At 46.0% G+C, this 19,829-nt stretch overlaps 1 protein-coding gene across 1 annotated transcript in view; it reads right to left on the bottom strand.

Moving 5' to 3' along the window:
• Positions 1–805, bottom strand: part of CHN2 (chimerin 2) — a 480,978-nt gene extending 480,173 nt beyond the window's left edge. The window contains exon 1 of the mRNA XM_029589197.1: positions 233–805. Within this exon, the coding sequence (XP_029445057.1) occupies positions 233–281 (49 nt within the window). The 5' untranslated portion in view covers positions 282–805. The remainder of the gene's footprint in view (positions 1–232) is intronic.
• Positions 806–19,829: the final 19,024 nt, after the last annotated feature.

Below are 19,829 nucleotides of genomic sequence, written 5' to 3'. Positions count from 1 at the left end.
CCCGGGCTCCCGCTCTCTCTCGCTCACACACACACACACACACACGAAAGCCACAGGCAGGGAGAGGGATCCGGAGAACCGCAAGGTCTGCCCCGGGGGACAGCGCTGGACAATCTGGAGACTGACGGATTGGAGAGCTCAGAAAACGGCCAGGCAACCAAACAGTCCCGCGGCAAGAGAAAAGAAGCAAACCAACAACAATAATAAAATTTTTAAAAAAAACCCCACTAACCTGAGGAAACGGAGGAGCCCGACAAGCTGGAGTTGCTGGACGCTGCCATGGTGTGCACTGCTGGCAGCGCGCTACCCCATGCCAGGCTCACACTTTCCCGGCACTTCCTGCTCGGGCCGCTGACGTGCCTGCGCCGCTTCGAGGGAGATGTGCTCTGCTTTCCGTCTCTGGCGTCTTCTCGCGTCCCTTTCGAGTCGTCGTCCCCCCCCCCCTTCGCCCGGCAAGCTGCCTTATTTCACCGCTGCCCGTCACTAAGGCGAGCAGCGCTTTCGCCTTGTGCCAGCGCTTGTCACTGCATTTCTGCCCTTGCTCCCCCGCAGCTGGAGTCGCTAGCAGCTCTGCCTAGAGCCGCGCTCAGCACTGACAGCCAGAGCTAGCGCAAACCTGGCAAAGGGAACACCCCCTCCTCCTCCTCAAGTCACACGGGCACAAAGGAAAGAAAAACATTTAACGTGCTGTGCTGCAAAGAGCCACAGAGGTGGGGGGTGGCTGCCCCGGGTGTCAAACCCGAGGGGGGCGTCCGCAACGAGGCTGCTTATACCTATGGGCATAAACACACAAGGCTCTGCCCCCGATCACTCCATTGGCCAGTGCCCAAAATCTCAGGCACCAGAGATCAGCCCTCAGTTTCCTAATCCAGCCCCTCCTCTCCCAGGCAGCGTGCAAGGAACTGGATGAGGGTGGATGCGAGCCTGGAGTAGACAGAGCACAGTGCAAAGCAAAAAAAGAACCCTCCCTAATCCAGCCCCTTCTCTCTTGTGCCCCATTCTACTCCTATCTGCAGGGAACAGAAAGGGGGGTCGGGAACTGGAGAGAACAGCAGAACAAAGAAGAATTCCATTTTTATCTGCATATTTCTAATTTGTGACCCCCCTTATTTTGTATTTGGTGAGGGTCTGTCTCTGCTCTATATGCGTGACAGAGGTGAAGTATTCTGCTAGCATGAAGGGTCTGTGTAGGGATCTGTAGTAGTCCAGCTTGTTCTGTTTTTCCAATAGAAGATGTATTGGTGATTTAAACCCAGGTGGAATATTTGCAGTATTGCCTTTTCATGCAGGATTGTTTCTGTTTGAGTTCTGGGAGTTAATGCTGTGTTAATATGGCAGGCTTGCTATATAGGTCAGGGGTGAGCAATTCTGGACCTCGAGGTCCGCAAATCAGTTGGGTTTTCAGGATATCCCTAATGAATACACATGAGAGAGATTTGCATACATTCTGCCTCAGTTGTATGCAAATCTATTTAAGAACATAAGAACATGCCATACTGGGTCAGACCAAGGGTCCATCAAGCCCAGTATCCTGTTTCCAACAGTGGCCAATCCAGGCCATAAGAACCTGGCAAGTATCCAAAAACTAAGTCTATTCCATGTTACCGTTGCTAGTACTAGCGGTGGCTAATTTCTAAGTCAACTTAATTAATAGCAGGTAATGGACTTCTCCTCCAAGAACTTATCCAATCCTTTTTTAAACACAGCTATACTAACTGCACTAACCACATCCTCTGGCAACAAATTCCAGAGTTTAATTGTGCTCTGAGTGAAAAAGAACTTTTGCCGATTAGTTTTAAATGTGCCACATGCTAACTTCATGGAGTGCCCCCTAGTCTTTCTATTATCTGAAAGAGTAAATAACCGATTTACATCTATCCGTTCTAGACCTCTCATGATTTTATACACCTCTATCACATCCCCCCTCAGCCGTCTCTTCTCCAAGCTGAAAAGTCCTAACCTCATAGGTGAGCTGTTCCATTCCCCTTATCATTTTGGTAGCCCTTCTCTGTACCTTCTCCATCGCAATTATACCTTTTTTGAGATGTGGCGACCAGAATTGTACACAGTATTCAAGGTGCGGTCTCACTATGGAGCGATACAGAGGCATTAGGACATTTTCCGTTTTATTCACCATTTCCTTTCTAATAATTCCCAATATTCTGTTGCTTTCTTGACTGCTGCAGCACACTGAATCGACGATTTCAATGTGTTATCCACTATGATGCCTAGATCTCTTTCTTGGGTAGTAGCACCTAATATGGAACCTAACATTGTGTAACTATGGCATGGGTTATTTTTCCCTATATGCATCACCTTTCACTTATCCACATTAAATTTCATCTGCCATTTTGTATCATCTGCAAATTTGATTACCTCACTCGTAGTATTTCTTTCCAGATCATTTATAAATATATTGAAAAGTAAGGGTCCCAATACAGATCCCTGAGGCACTCCACTGCCCACTTCCTTCCACTGAGAAAATTGTCCATTTAATCCTACTCTCTGTTTCCTGTCTTTTAGCCAATTTGTAATCCACGAAAGGACATCACCACCTATCCCATGACTTTTTACTTTTCCTAGAAGCCTCTCATGAGGAACTTTGTCAAATGCCTTCTGAAAATCCAAGTACATTACATCTACTGGTTCACCTTTATCCACAAATTTATTAACTCCTTCAAAAAAGTGAAGCAGATTTGTGAGGCAAGACTTGCCTTGGGTAAAGCCATGCCAACTTTGTTCCATTAATCCATGTCTTTCTATATGTTCTGTGATTTTGATGTTTAGAACACTTTCCACTATTTTTCCTGGCACTGAAGTCAGGCTAACCGGTCTGTAGTTTCCCGAATCGCCCCTGGAGCCCTTTTTAAATATTGGGGTTACATTAGCTATCCTCCAGTCTTCAGGTACAATGGATGATTTTAATGATAGGTTACAAATTTTTACTAATAGGTCTGAAATTTCATTTTTTAGTTCCTTCAGAATTCTGGAGTGTATACCATCCGGTTCAGGTGATTTACTACTCTTCAGTTTGTCAATCAGGTCTATCACATCTTCTAGGTTCACCGTGATTTGGTTCAGTCCATCTGAATCATTACCCATGAAAACCTTCTCCAGTACGGGTACCTCCCCAACATTCTCTTCAGTAAACACCGAAGCAAAGAAATCATTTAATCTTTCCACGATGGCCTTATCTTCTCTAAGTGTCCCTTTAACCCCTCGATCATCTAACGGTCCAACTGACTCCCTCACAGGCTTTCTGCTTCGGATATATTTTAAGAAGTTTTTACTGTGAGTTTTTGCCTCTACGGCCAACTTCTTTTCAAATTCTCTCTTAGCCTGTCTTATCAATGTCTTACATTTAACTTGCCAACGTTTATGCATTATCCTATTTTGTTCTGTTAGATCCTTCTTCCAATTATTGAATGAAGATCTTTTGGCTAAAATAGCTTCTTTCACCTCCCCTTTTAACCATGCCGGTAATCGTTTTGCCTTCTTTCCACCTTTCTTAATGTGTGGAATACATCTGGACTGTGCTTCTAGGATGGTATTTTTTAACAATGACCATGCCTCTTGCACACCTTTTACTTTTGTAGCTGCTCCTTTCAGTTTTTTTCTATTTTTCTCATTTTATCAAAGTTTCCCTTTTGAAAGTTTAGCACGAGAGCTGTGGATTTGCTTACACTCCCCCTTCCAGTCATTAATTCAAATTTGATCATATTATGATCACTATTGCCAAGCGGCCCCACCACTGTTACCTCTCTCACCAAATCCTGTGCTCCACTGAAAATTAGATCTAAAATTGCTCCCTCTCTCGTCGGTTCCTGAACCAATTGCTCCATAAAGTTATCATTTATTTCATCCAGGAACATTATCTCTCTAGCGAGTCCCGATGATACATTTACCCAGTCAATATTGGGGTAATTGAAGTCTCCCATTTTTACTGCACTACCAATTTGGTTAACTTCTCTAATTTCTCTTAGCATTTCACTGTCCGTCTCATCATTTTGACCAGGTGGACGGTAGTATACCCCTATCACTATAGTCTTCCCCGACACACAAGGGATTTCTACCCATAAAGGTTCAATTGTGCATTTAGTCTATTGCAGGATGTTTATCCTGTTGGACTCTATGCCATCCCGGATATAAAGCGCCACACCGCCTCCCGGGTGCTCCTCTCTGTCATTGCGATATAATTTGTACCCCAGTATAGCACTGTCCCATTGGTTGTCCTCTGAGATGCCAACCCATTGGTTGTCTCTGAGATGCCAATTAAGTCTATGTCTGTTTCATGCATATTCATTAGGGTTATCTTGAAAACCTGACTGGTTTACAGCCCTTGAGGTTCTGAGAGACGTTTTGCAGGGTGAGTGTGTTATTTCACGAAATGCCTGGTAATCCAGGGACTTTGTGTCAATATAACTGAAGTGACAACATAATTTGAATGTGTTTCCTATGGTGAGTAGTAAAAGGAAAAATATTCCAGTACAGCTCAGCCAGCCATTTCAGAGATTACCTTCAACCAATATAGTATGACTATCTTTTACTTGATAAATGTAGGCATTTCTTGGGATCTTCTTATTTTGCAGACTGTTTCCAAAAATTACAGAACACATATTCATCAGACACTGTGGCATGATTTCTGAAACATGTTTTACAAAACAAAGTTTCATATTTAAAAGTATGATGTCCAGATTTGTGATTTTACAGGATTGTTCGGGGGAAGGGCTGTGGTGGGGACTTCCTGATAGTTGTTTGATTATAAAAATTCAGGGGGGAGCCTATAGGCCTGAAAATCGAGGAGGGTGCGCAAGGCTGGAGGACCTAGGGAAGTAGTTTCCAAATCTGTACTGGGGGACCCCCAACCACTCAAGTTTTCAGGATACTGCAATGAATATTCTTGTGTAGGAGAAAGGCAAGGGCTGCCTCTTGACTTACCTGCCCTGTGTTGGTTTTAAATTGGTTCAAAGATCAACAGCACTGCAGCCTGAGGAGCATAAGAGGGAGGAGAATCAGAGAGAGAAGGGAGAGGGCTACCACTTGGCAGAGGTAAAGAGGGGAGCCAAAGAAGGGACCGCGGTTGTACAATAGGTTTGAGGGGGGGAGGGGGGACAAAAAAATAGAGCAACTAGGCAGAGTGGTGGAGGAGAGGGAATCCCCGCTGCCGGGCAGGGAGTAGATGAGGGTGAAAGGTGTGGGGGGGGGGGGGGGAGCAGAGAAAGAGGAAGACCTAGGGCAAGAGATAGGGGGAATGCAGATTAGGGAGTGGGGGAGGAAAGAGGGCGACTCAAGGCACAGAGAAGTGGATTGGGGGATGCAGGGCAAGGAGTGGGGAGAAAGTATTCAGAGCACGGCACAGAGTGAAGTGGGAAATACAGGGGAAGGAGGAAAGGAGAAGCGAAAGGGATTGCTGGACGTGGAGTGGGGGAAGAGAAAGGAGGATGCTGGGTAGGAGAGGAAAGAGAGAGAGAGAATGGGGCTTTGCTGAAGCTGCCTGGATTGGCCACTGTTGGAAACAGGATGCTGGGCTTGATGGACCCTTGGTCTGACCCAGCATGGCAATTTCTTATGTTCTTATAAGGGCAGCTGTGTATTTGCTGCTGATGGAGAAAGCACTGTTGGACCGTTGCCATAAGATGCGTGATAAAACAGGCACTCATACTGAGCGCCCGTTTTCCTACCGTGCACACAGCCATGACTCCTGGGTGCCTGATGCAATATTTAAATGAGCTGCTGCATTGGAAAAGGACGCGCTAGGGAAGAATTGTGCATCCCTAGCACTCAAATGCATTGGGTGCCCATAATTGCAATGGGCGCTCAATATGAGTGTCCGTTTTATCCCGCATCAGGTCAATTTCACCCAATATACACGCAAAATCGGCCTGGAGTATGTATATTGTATTGAGCATATATAATGTGAGTCCAGAAATTTTTTTTTTTTTTTACATCGTCATTACATTACACCTTGATTCTTAAACACTGCAAGCAGTAGATTTAAGTATTACAACAATACTAAGCAGGAGAAACCACTGAGGACTGTATTTTTTGTAATTTCTCCTGTGCCTTTGACTCGCGGATTGCTTAACTCCACCTCCGGGGCTGGAGTTAAATTTACTATGTTAAAAAGTGTGCGTTGAGCACCCAGCGATTTTCTGCATCGGGGTCACGGTTAATAGCCTCATCTGCATGGAATTTACATGTGAGGAGTGCTATTGTCTGGGCACGTGTTTTGGACGTGCTGAGCTCCTTATTGTTTCGTGTGCTAGTCTAGCGCATTCAAGCCGCGTGTCCAACCGCTCATAAACCTGTGCGCTGCTAGGCTGGTCACACTTTATTGCATCAGCCCCTTTGTCAGAGTAGACGCTGGTAAGTGAAAGGGGGAAGGGGCATAATTCTGTACTTCTGCCCTGGGTGCAGAAGAAGCTGGTCCCTGCTCCGCAAGAGACATTTGCAGCCCCCATGACAGCCCCAGCTGCCGAGCCTTGCAGGAGAGAGAGGCAGCTGCAGCCCCTGCTGTGCTGGGAGGGCTTGGCAGGAAACGGGTGAGATGAGGGCGCCGCAGCTGCTTGGGGTCAGGGGCCGCAGCAGCTGCTACTACTGCTGCATGTGCACCACTGCCATTCCAGTTGGCGGGCCCAGGCCTCACTCTGCAGTGCAGGCAGGAGAGCGTGAGGCGACGCAGCTGCAGAAAATGCAAGGAGACAACGGGGTGTGCGGCACTGCAACAAAGGCTCTGCTGTTGGTTCCACTGCTACTGTTGCTGCTCTGCTGCTAAAGTGAATTTAAAACTGCACAGCTGCCCAGGGCACTGGAGAGTGAGGCTCAGTCTCCTCCCTGCTTCAGGTGTTGGCTGAGACAAAAGCTAGATCAGGGGGTGGAGAGGAAGATGGTGGAACACGCTAAATCGTCGCCTGGCAGGCAAGGAGGCTTGAAATGTTGCTGAAATTTTTGTTGCAACAGACGTCAGAAAACAAACTTGACCCTCCCCTTGTCACACAGAGATGATATCTTCGCTCATACAATTCATGGAAGTCGGCCCTTGTCTGCAAGGGAGGGTTCCCTCGACATAATTTGTACTTCCAGTATTGGAAATATTTACCGTTTTCTTGGGAATAAAACAACACATTAGAACTTAGTTGTGACTTCCTCAAATATCCATCAAAAACAGTGGAAGAAACTACAGGAAATAAAGTGTTATCAAAAGTTGTATTAATAGGTTAGCCAATGTCTAATCACAAATGAAAAGGTTTGTGCACTTTAATAACTTGGACTGAAATCACTGTGAAGAGGCCTGACCTCAGTCTGACCTAGTAACATTTCCAAGCAATAGTGAAGATCAAAGATTAATAATAAAAAAGTTTTTTGAATGTTTTGTGTTCATGTGAAATTCTTCATGCGCTCTCTTTTTTTTTTTCAAGCAGCCTACCTTCTGGCAGACTAGAGTGTTAATAGGAGCTTTGTTTTGCCAAATTTGGAGGTGTGTCAAAAAATTCCTGCATTAGGATATTTGGAGTGATCTTTGCCTCCATAATTTGCATTTATTATTCAAAGACAGAGCCTTAGGTGTTCTACACCTCCTAAGTTTTTTTTGCACAAGGGAATACATTTTGCATTCATTGTACTGTCTTTTCTTACCCATTTATGGATAGGTGGCCCTGCTTGATAACATCTGGAATAATGGCAGATGAAGATCACTACGTGTGCTGCAACAGATAATGTCACCACAGTGGCCAGTCAGGATGGGAGTGGGGGGGGGGGGGGTGCATGAAAGGACCAGCTACCTTGGTATTAATATGCTTCTGCCCAACAACTGTGATGTGGGCAGCCCACAGAGCCAAAAAGAAGCTGCCTCCCAGTCCAGTCCTTGAGAAGCCTAAGAAAATCCAATATCCCCAGTCTCCAAACTTCTCCCCTCTCCCCACCATCTGTGCATGGATTATAGTGAAAAGCCTGCCTGTAAACAGATGACCTCATGGCACACAATGCTATACATCAGAGGGCAGGACCAAGACACATGTTCTACCAGCCTGAGTTGCATGATGCTGCTGAAGCTGCAATTATCTTGCAGCTGCCTAGCTTTGATGATCACAGAGGAGGACTCAAGGCCATACCTGATGAAAACGCTTAACCTTTGCAGCTGCACCTTTTAGTTTTTTTCTATTTTCCTCATTTTATCAAAATGTCCCTTTTGAAAGTTAAATGCTACAGCATTTATTTTACTTAATGTCATCCCTCCAGTTATTAAGTCAAATTTTAGTGTCATGATCACTGTTGCCCAGTGGCCTCACTACCATTATCTCTCACACCAAATCCTGGATTCCACTAAGACCTGGATCTAAAATGGCTCCTCATCAGTTCCTAGTCTAGTAGATGTGACATTTACCCAGTCAATATTGGGGTAATTGAAATCTCGAAGCAGGCGTAACTCACGCGCCAATGGCCCGCTGCCGCGCCATCACCCGACCCGGGAGCTGGTCCGGAGGCCTCGGTCACGCCCCCCCGGAACACTCCCGGGCCGGCACCATGCCCCCCGGCACGCGCCCGAACGTCATGCCGCCCCCGACACGCCCCCCGACGCCTCCCCTAGCAAAGCCCCAGGACTTATGCGTGTCCCAGGGCTTGCATGCGCCACCGAGCCTATGCAAAATAGGCTCAGCGTGTGCAGGGTTGTTGTTTTTAAGCGCGTAACCCTTTTAAAATCCGACCCACTGCATTTAGTCTCCTGCATGATCTTTATCTGTTTGATTCTATGCCATCTCTAACTTTGAGCACTAATCCTCTACCAAGCTGATCCATCCTACAATCGCAAAAAAATTTGTACCCTGGTATAACACTGTCCCATTAGTTATCCTCCTTCCACAATGTCTCTGTGGTGCCAATTATGCCTACCTCTTCAGTGTTGTACATTCTAACTCTCCCATCTTGGGGGTTGATTTTAAAAGTGTTGCTCGTGCAAAAAATGCCCACATAAGGGGGTATGTGGGCTGCGCATGAGCAACACGGACTTTAAAAGCTGCAATTTATGCGTGTGTTTGAGCATGCGCAAGCAAAAAATAAGGGAGAGGAAAAGGAGTAGGGCATGAGCGTTCCAGGGTGGGGGGCCAAATGTTACGCGAGTAACTCCGTATTTTAAAATCGGAGCCCTCAGCACACGGTGGCTTCTTAGCCGCGCAACTTTACTGCTGCTTCTGATGAGCAAGTCTGCAGGTTTTGCATTTTAGGGCTTACAATGCAGGGTGAGGGATCTAGGTCAACTGGGTGTGTACAGGATGAATAACCAGAGGGGTCTAGATGACCTCGAGATTGACTGGGCAAACAGGTGCAATAATTAGAAAAACTGGGAATGTCCCTCGCATGAGCATGTTTTAAAATCTGCTTACATACATGCATACAAGAGAACCGCCCCCTTCTGACGTCATCCCGCCTAGCGTAGAGCCGATAAATGGCGCCATTCCACCAGGCGTTGCGCGCCAAAGGGGCGCAACAAAGGGGCACTCCCCTTTGTGCACCCCTTCGTGCAACCCATTGTGCCTCCTTTTCATTTTTAAACTTCTATGTTTCTTCCTCTTTTGTTTTATCTTTCTCCATGTTTTTCTTAGTTTTTATCCCTTGTTAACAATTTCCTTGTTATAAATGTTCAATGTATTAGACAAAGGAAACATTTTGCCTGCATCTTCTGTTTTAATGTAAACCGGTATGATTTGTATATTATACATGAATGTCGGTATATAAAAATGTCAAAAGGAGCGGAAACTGCTCTCCACAAACAATATGTAAATCACCACGGAGAGACAGAAGAATTAAATCAGTCCCAGAGCATCCAAATTTTTAAATATGCAGTATTTTTATTCATCAAGTCGGCAACTCCATTGCTCAAAGATGCAGAATTAACTTAACACCGGGGACCCGGTGTTAAGTTAATTCTGCATCTTTGAGCAATGGAGTTGCCGACTTGATGAATAAAAATACTGCATATTTAAAAATTTGGATGCTCTGGGACTGATTTAATTCTTCTGTCTCTCCGTGGTGATTTAGGTATATAAAAATGAAAATTAATTAATTAATTAATTAATGCCGGAAAAGTCCTATGGAAGATCGGCAAAGTAGGTTTGCTCAAGTAATCTCTTAAAATTAGGAGCATGCTTACTTGCGGTAGGTATATTATAAAACGTATGCGTGCAAGTCTGCATATGATTTAAAATTCCAGTGTATCTCCACTCGCGCACCAATACGCATGTGTGTGGGCACATGCACGCTCATTTAAAATTAGCCTGTTATGTTTTAGATATTTGGCATTTGCATATAGACATTTCAAGATGTGTTTTTCATTTTAATAAACAGCTTTCTTAGCATTTGATAGTTACTCTCAATTAATTCAGAATGGATTTATTTAAATTTGCATGTATATTTCTTTCTTGTTTTCTTATTTTTTGAAATCTACCCCCAAAATTCACAGATAACACATTCATCAGACACTATGATATGATTTCTGAAAAATATTTGTATTGAGGTCTATATTCAGAAGCATTTAGACGAATAACTCAAAAGTTATCCAGCTAAATGAATATTTGAGCACTTAGGGCTCGATTCAACATTCCTCGCGGAATGATGAATCCCGTGAAAAAGGGGGCGGGCCTGCGAAAGGCCGCAGCCGTTCACACTGCGGTGGTGCGATTTCACCGGCTGTGGTGCGGCCGGCCGCAGCCTTTCATGTGAATAGCACCACTATAAAAGGTGGCGCTATTCACCGTGCTACTGCCGGCGATAATGTTCCTCACATTTTTTTTTAAATTTAGATTTATATTTCGCTTTTTGCACTTTTTTCAGTGCTTCAAAGTGGATTTCCCCGCCCTGACTCTTCCACTCCAGCTTTTTTTGCATCCTATCGCACACAAAAAGGCCCTTTTCACGTGCAATAGGCTCTAACTCATGTGATAAACGTTTAGAAAATAACCCCCATAGCTAGCAAAGGGGGTCATTTACTAAGCATTTTTCCTATAGACCCGGAATGGGAGAAAACCTTTAGTAAATAGGCGTCTAAGTTAGAGGCATTCCGGGGCATAGCTAGGAGGCCTCTTCTACAAACCCAGATATAGGGAGGACCACAAATGTGGAGGGTACTCTCCCAAAAGTGTAGCCACCCATACTTGTAAGGCAGGGAACAGTTACAGAAAAGCCTTTTCAAGATATCACAAAACCATTCTCTCCTTGGGGAAGAGATGGGAGAAACAAATTCAAATATTATTAGACGTTTACAGAAAAATCTTCTTTACAAGCTGGCAATTCCAGGGAGAACTCCTTCAAAACAATACACTCCAAGCTGACTTCCACCTGAAGGGAGCAGTTGGAAAAAGGAACAGATTGCATCTGTAGCCATGAAAATCCTATAAAAATATTAAGGTACAAAGTGGAGAAGTCTGATCCAAACAGTATCTCTGAGATCTTTGCTTCCCTCACAGCCTCATATTAGCATAATCACACCACCAGTGTATTAGTACTTAGCTTGAAAAAAGAGTTACAAATAAATAAACTGAACACCTTTATTTTATGTAACTTTTCAATATTTTCCTATTTTTTAGATTTTTAAATTTTTCTTTAATAATCCATTTATATCATTTAACCAGCAATCAGAAATTAACTGGGCCATCTGCATCCGCAATAAGATGCCTATGAATTTACCTATTCAATCAACATTCCATATTATTAAGTAATAGATCAGTGATAAATACCCAGATACAATCACACACCCCTGCTTTAATAGTTTCAAACCCAATAAATATAAATTCCCACCCATAGCATGGAATATGAAATTAGTGCCCAAAATGAAGTCTTGACTAGCAGTAGTTCTCCTGGTATTTCAGGTCTTTGATGGCCCTTGACTGTCAGGTGCTAACTTAATTAATAGCAGGTAATGGACTTCTCCAAGAACTTACCCAATCCTTTTTTAAACACAGCTACATAACTGCACTAACCACATCCTCTGGCAACACAGTCCAGAGTTTAATTGTGCGTTTGAGTGAAAAAGAACTTTCTCCGATTAGTTTTAAATGTGCCACATGCTTTGGTGAAACTTAATAAAAACTGTTTATGATAAAATTAAATGTGCCACATGCTAACTTCATGGAGTGCCCCCTAGTCCTTTTATTATCCGAAAGAGTAAATAACCGATTCACATTTACCCGTTCTAGATCTCTCATGATTTTAAACACCTTTACAATATCCGCCCTCAGTCGTCTCTTCTCCAAGCTGAAAAGTCTTAACCTCTTTAGTCTTTCCTCATAAGGGAGCTGTTCCATCCCCTTTATCATTTTGGTCGCCCTTCTCTGTACCTTCTCCATCGCAACTATATCTTTTTTGAGATGTGGCGACAGAATTGTACATAGTATTCAAGGTGTGTGTGTATGAGAGTGAACAGAACACATACATGCTCGCCACAGTCTGTGATCCCCGTGTGAAAGGGAAACTCGCCCTACAGTACGATTGTCTCTTATTGGTGAAGGACCTGCTGTTAGCAAAACTCCGTGAACAGGAGCGCCATAGGCAGAGACAGATTAGGCGTGAAGCAAAGGTAGAAACAGTGGACACTTCAGAGAGTTGTGGTAGCCCAAGCAGGAGCAGCACTCTGTCAGCGACAGTTAGTATCTCCTCCTCCTCCTCCAGAATGCCAAAGGCATGTTGCCCATAAAGATTCATCTGTTGTGCCAGGGGCTAGAGAGAAAGCATCTGGCATGAGTGACTCTCAGCCCACCCTAGCAAAGGAAACACCAGCACAGTCTTGGGGAGGACCTCCCCAAGACTTGCCAAACGTCTCTGGTGGTCCAGCGGGGGTCCTTGAGCGATCTTCACTCGGGCCATCAGCTGCCAGTATTCAAAATGGCACCAATAGCCTTTGCCCTTACTATGTCACAGGGGCTATCGGCGCCATTTTGAATACCAGCAGCCAACGGCCCAAGTGAAGGAGATCGCTCCAGGACCCCCACTGGACCACCAGGGATTTTTGGCAAGTCTTGGGTAGGTGGGGGGTCAGGAGGGTGGGGGTTTATTCGTTAGTGATACGTTGTATTCGTGGGGGTTTGCCATACATTTCCTGACCCCCACAAATACAACGAATATGGCATATACGTTGTGGCTTGCCAATACATTGCAAATGAATGCACACCCCTAATATTTCATATGCTCAATATTTTTCATGACCTTGCCAACAGTAATGTTTCTAGTACTATTGAAAACTGGTGGTAGTTGCACTCTAGTTCATCCTCTGTGTTCCCATTGTTTACAGAAGCACTGTGTAGGGTACAAAGTCAACATAGGTTGATATTGTAGATTTTGAGTTGAGTAGCTGTTTTCTTATTTCTGAGAGCTCTTCATGTTCATTTGTCATCAACTGAAGTGCATAAGTACAGTTAAAAGCTTCTGGGTATTAAAAAATAATCTCCAGCTCAGTTCCTGCTTCAGAAATGGCAGTCTCTATTGCTCTAAAAGCATCCTCTGTTGAATTGTCTTTCAGAAATGAAAAAGATGCCATTTTCTTCTGGCATTGAACTAGTTCAGGAAGAAGTGACAGGTCAAACCACAACATACCTGCACAAAGGAAATCCTTGAATGCTGTGCCTGTCTGTCCAGGCCTTATGTCCCTAAGAGTTTTTGACCTGTGTCCTCGAATGCTGTGCCTGTCCGTCCAAGCCTTATGTCCCTACAAGGGTTTGACCTCGATTGCTGTGCCTGTCCGTCCAGGCCTTATGTCCCTACAAGGGTTTGATCTCTGTCCTCGATTGCTGTGCCTGTCCATCAAGGCCTTATGTCCCTACAAGGGTTTGACCTCGATTGCTGTGCCTGTCCGTCCAGACCTTATGTCCCTAGGTGGGATTGACCTCAGTGCTCAATTGCTGTGCCTGTCCATCCAGGCCTTATATCCCTAGGTGGGATTGACCTCTGTCCTCGATTGCTGTGCCTGTCCGTCCAGGTCTTATATCCCTACAAGGGTTTGACCTCGATTGCCGTGCCTGTTCGTCCAGGCCTTATGTCCCTACATAGGCTTGACCTCTGTCCTCGATTGCTATGCCAGTTCATCCAGGCCTTATGTCCCTATGTAGGCTTGACCTCTGTCCTCGACTGCTGTGCCTGTCCATCCAGGCCTTATATCCCTAGGTGGAACTGACCTCTGTCCTCGATTGCTGTGCCTGTTCGTCCAGGCCTTATGTCCTTAGGTGGGATTGACCTCTGTCCTCGATTGCTGTGCCTGTTCATCCAGGCCTTAGGTCTCTAGGTGGGATTGACCTCTGTCCTCAATTGCTGTGCCTCTCCGTCCAGGCCTTATGTCCCTACAAGGGTTTGACCTTGAATGCTGTGCCTGTCCGTCCAGACCTTATGTTCTTAGGTGGGACTGACCTCTGTCCTCAATTGCTGTGCCTGTTCATCAAGGCCTTATGTCCCTACGTGGGCTTGACCTCTGTCCTCGATTGCTGTGCCTCTCTGTCCAGGCCTTATGTCCCTACAAGGTTTTGACCTCGATTGCTGTGCCTGTCCATCCAGGCCTTATGTCCCTAGGTGAGATTTACCTCTGTCCTCGATTGCTGTGCCTTATCATCCAGGCCTTATGTCCCTAGGTGGGATTGACCTCTGTCCTCGATTGCTGTGCCTGTTCATCCAGGCCTTATGTCCCTTCGTGGGCTTGACCTCTGTCCTCAATTGCTGTGCCTCTCCGTCCAGGCCTTATGTCCCTACAAGGGTTTGACCTCAATTGCTGTGCCTGTCCATCCAGGCCTTATGTCCCTAGGTGGGATTGACCTCTGTCCTCGATTGCTATGCCTGTTCATCCAGGCCTTATGTCCCTAGGTGGGATTGACCTCTGTCCTCGATTGCTGTGCCTCTCCGTCCAGGCCTTATGTACCTATAAGGGTTTGACCTTGAATGCTGTGCCTGTCCGTCCAGGCCTTATGTTCCTAGGTGGGACTGACCTCTGTCCTCGATTGCTGTGCCTGTTCATCCAGGCCTTTTGTCCCTAGGTGGGATTGACCTCTGTTCTCGATTGCTGTGCCTGTTCGTCCAGGCCTTATGTCCAGTCCTAATGGCTGAACCCTTGTTGCAAAGGGAAACCTCAGTCTCTGGCAATTCAAACTAGTAATCCTTCACAGCATGGATCCTTAAATAAAACAAACAGTTTTCTTTAGTTTCAGGTCAGAGAAGAGAACTTCCTCCGTCTTGCTTATGAAGTCATGATCTGTTTGCAAATGCTTAAATCCTAACAATTTGTACCATTATACACTCTAGGGGCCAACCAATTCCAGGGAGCCCTTTCCTGCTCAAAGGAAAGGGAACTCTCCTCGGTGTAGCAGCCTGTCTCTTAGCACCTATTGACCCATGTTCAGAACTAGAAAAGAACTCCACGGCCCAAGGTACTGCCTTGGGCCGTGGGCTGCTTTGTGCAAGCAGCTCCTTTATTAGACTATGGCAAACACAGTGAGACCTTGCTCACAGTGAGACCCTGCTCCACGTCGCCATGCTTTGAAGGCTTGTGCTTCACTCTAGGGGCCAACCCATTCCAAGGAAGCCATTTCCTGCTCAAAGGAAAGGGGACTCTCCCTGGTGTTGCAGCCCATCTTTTAGCACCGGTTGACCCATGATGAACCACTGTTCACATGGCACCCTGCTCCAGGTCGCCATGCTTTGAAGGCTCATGCTCCACTCTAGGGACCAACCCATTCCGCGGAGCCCTTTCCTGCTCAAAGGAAAGGGAACTCTCCCCGGTGTTGCAGCTAAGTCTTAGCACCGGTTGACCCGTGTTGAACCACAGTTCACATGGCACCCTGCTCCAAGTTGCCACGCTTTGAAGGCTTGTGCTCCACTCTAGGGGCCAACCCATTCCGCGGAGTCCTTTCCTGCTCAAAAGAAAGGGAACTCTCCCCGGTTTTGCAGCCTATCTCTTAGTACCTGTTAACCCATGTTGAACCGCTGTTTACATGGCACCCTGCTCCATGTCGCCACCCTTTGAAGGCTCGTGCTCCACTCTAGGGGCCAACCCATTCCAGGGAGCCCTTCCCAGCTCAAAGGAAAGGGAACTCTCCCCGGGTGTAGCCAGCTTATATCTACCCTCTGACCCATGTTGAACCGCTGTTTACATGGTAACCTCCTCCGCCTCAGCCTTGAAAATTCTCATTTGTATATCTGCTAAATCCACCAGATTTTAAAAGACCAGCAAGAGCTCACTAGACGCCAACGGAAGCACCCCACTCTAGGGGCGAACCCATTCTAGGGAGCCCTTTCCTGCACAAAGGAAAGGGAACTCTCCCCGGGTGTAGCCAGCCTGTATCTACTCTCTGCCTCTGTGCCTTGCTGCCATACACCAGATGACTCACTCTACTCCTTGTGGTGTTCTGGCCACTATCATAGTTGCTCAGTGTGTTGGTGCTAGTCTTTCTGCTTGCTATGTTCACCCTTCATTGTGCTGTAGGATGTTGATGCCACTTGTCTTGCCGCTTTGCCTGTCATGCGGCCTTTGAGGGTTCATGCATCTGTTATCGGTGCGCTCTTTTGAAGCTGTGGTGTGTTTTTGACACTCTCGCTGCTGCTTTGCATCTCTATTAAAGCACACTTCTTGCCACTTCTGGTACCCCTATGCCCCTTTAAAGTACCTTAGGCTATTCATGGCACTTTGGGGCCACTTTGCCACAGTCTAAGTACCTTGGAGCTCTTTTGTTATTCTGATGATTGCTCCCCAGAAGTTTCATCAAAATTGATAAGAAAACCCCAATTCTGCAGCCAAAAATAGGCTGCAAATACTTCCCCCATTGACTTTAATGGGAACCGGAAAACGAATGCACGTATCAATGTATCAGGGTTGCCATTGAACGAATGCAACGTATTTGCCCACCGACAAATACAAATACTGAATCGGATGAATCCGTATCCTCTGCACATCCCTATCATGATCCTCTCCAGAAAGCAGCTTGACTTTGAATGGGAGCCTGCCCAATCTTACTTTGAAGTCTGAGTTTGCGGCCCAGTTCTTCAACCATAATAGCCACCTGACCATAACCATAGATGCCAGCTGTTTGGCTGAGGATCTTATCAGATCATACATGGTATCTGCCATAAATGCCTCTGCTGACTCCAGTTGTGCTGACTGTTCACTGCTTGATTGCGCTGTGCCTAGATCCTCCCCCGATGGGGACTACTGTATCCATCTAAGCAATGCCCTGGCCATATAGCCTCCACAAATAGCTGCTTGAAGAGAGAAACTGGCTACATCAAATGCTCTTTTCAAAACAGATTCTACTTTCCTATCTTGCAGATCCTTAAGAGCTAGACTCCCTTCCACCAAGATTGTAATTTTTTTCGCTCTGGCCGCTACCGCTGCATCTACCTTAGGTAGCTGAAATAATTAGTCTTTTTGCTTTTGCTGTATAGGGTACATGGAGATGTACATCTACGGGCAAATACTGACCCTCTTGCAATTTTTGCCTCTTTTGCTCATGAGGTTCCTGCTCTCTAGGACTGGTGCTAGCAACTAGCTGTCTTCTTTTTGACTTAGTTTTCAAAAATGCCTCATGCATCACCATTACAAACTCTGTTGAAAAACTCTGACTCCTCCCCTTCTGAGCCCAGTGCCAATCAGGCTTCCTGGTCTTCTGGCAGCAATCCCTCTGAAGCTGCAGAGCAGTGTCTGGAGTGATTTCCTTGCTCCAGTAATGCCGAGAACACTACAGAGGGCCCTGGGAGCTCTGTAGTGCTAGATTTCCCCGCGGGGCCCTCCCTTCTTTTTGTAACTTCTGTCTCTGCAGCATTGCAGCTCCTGCAAAAGGAGCTGGACATGGTTGCAGGTGGCGAGTCCCACATCCTCCACACTTCCTCCTGCAGTTCGTACCTTAGAGATTGCTGGAGGAAAATTCAAGTAATCACCAGCTCTTTAGACCAAATCACTGCCTTGGGCCGTGGGCTGCTTTGTGCAAGCAGCTCCTTTATTCCAATTCCACTTATTTTCTTTTTTTTGTGAGTTCCTTAAAGGGGCAACACCATTTCTCCTTACCGTGCTAGGTAAATCCAGGGAGCTTAGCCCTGATTGGCCTGGGGGAAGGAAAGAGTGACTATTCTACTGACTGTCGTTCCAGTCTCTTACGGAAAGAGAGAGGATGAGCCCCCTACTCAGCCGTGACATTCTTGGGGAAAGCAGCCTAACTAACATATCATTGCCCCAGTAGCCTGCTGCTTCCACCTCCTGCTGTAACAGGGTCCTACCATCTGCTGTGGCAGAGCACTAGTGACGCTTTCCCTGCTGTATCAGGCTATATAGGGAGGGAAGTCAGCATGAAAGAGTGTTGCATTCTGTCTCCAACTGCTGATAGGGTGGCTGAATCCCACTGTTAGAGACTGGTCTAGCAGGATGATTAGGAATGTATCTTTTACATTTTTTCCATGAGCTTCCATACTATCTACAGTCAAATAATCATGAGACCCACAGTTGCTGTCATATCAGACTAGCCTGAGGTTATCTTTAACTGCCTGTTTAAGTTCAGTGCTTTGTTGAGTCACCAACAGAGTCTGTAGCTGACAGGCAAAGACCCTAACTGGAAGCAAGTTACAAAGTAAGCACTTCTGATTGTGAATAAAGACTCAAATGATCCATCTATTCTGCCCAGCAAATTGTCAGGCCGATACAGTACAGTGCACTGTTAACCCTTGATTGGACGTGCGTTTTCCCTTACCCCTTATTCAGTAAGGGGCGGAAAACACGCGTCCAACCCGCCGAACCTAATAGCGCCCTCAACATGCAAATGCATGTTGATGGCCCTATTAGGTATTCACGCGCGATTCAGTAAGTAAAATGTGCAGCCAAGCCGCACATTTTACTTTCAGAAATTAGCGCCTACCTAAAGGTAGGTGCTAATTTCTTCGGGCACCGGGAAAGTGCACAGAAAAGCAGTAAAAACTGCTTTTCTGTGCACCCTCCGACTTAATATCATGGCGATATTAAGTCGGAGGTCCCGAAGGCTAAAAAATGTAAAAAAAAAAAATTAAAAAAAATTTGAAGTCGGCCGGCGGCTGTCAGGGCGAAAACCGGACGCTCAATTTTGCCGGCGTCCGGTTTCCAAGCCCGTGGCTGTCAGCGGGCTCGAGAACCGACACCGGCAACATTTAGCATCGGCTGTCAAACCTGCTGACAGCCGCTGCTCCTGTCAAAAAGGAGGTGCTAGTGTCCCTAGCGCCTCCTTTTGCCCGTTTCTACCGCCGGGCCTAATTTAAATACTGTATCGCGCGCACAGGCGAGTGGCCTGTACGCACGCTGGGAGAGCGGGCGTTCGCCCGCTCTCCCGCGGACTTTACTGAATCGGCCCGTGTGTAAGGTAGCAACTGCCGTTTTGTGCAGGTTACCCATATCTATAAATGTTACACCTAAAGTTAACATAGGTTTCCCTGTTTCTTCATTTCCATCCTTTAGCCACTAGGGATCCTCTGTGTTTATTCCATGCCCTTTTGAACTCCATTACTGTTCTTGTCTAAATCACCTCTTCCCGGAGGGCACTCCATGCATCCTCCACCATTTCTATAAAGAAATATTTCCTGATGTTGTTCCTGAGTCTGCCCCCTTGGAGATTCATATCATGACCCCTACTTCCATTGGAAAAGTTTGATTCTTGTGAATAATTTATACCTTTCAGGTATTTAAAAGTCTGTATCATGTCTCCCCTGTCTCTCCTTTCCTCTCCTCCAGGGTATACATATTTAGGTCTTTCAGTCTTTTCTCATAAGTATTTCGGTGCAGGTCCCACACCATTTTGGTTGCCTTTCTCTGGACCGCTTCCATCCTGTCTCTATCTTTTTTGGAGATACGT

Source organism: Rhinatrema bivittatum, chromosome 2 (assembly GCF_901001135.1).
Source record: "Rhinatrema bivittatum chromosome 2, aRhiBiv1.1, whole genome shotgun sequence".
NCBI lineage: Eukaryota > Metazoa > Chordata > Amphibia > Gymnophiona > Rhinatrematidae > Rhinatrema > Rhinatrema bivittatum.
This window is presented reverse-complemented; position numbering and strand designations above follow the sequence as displayed.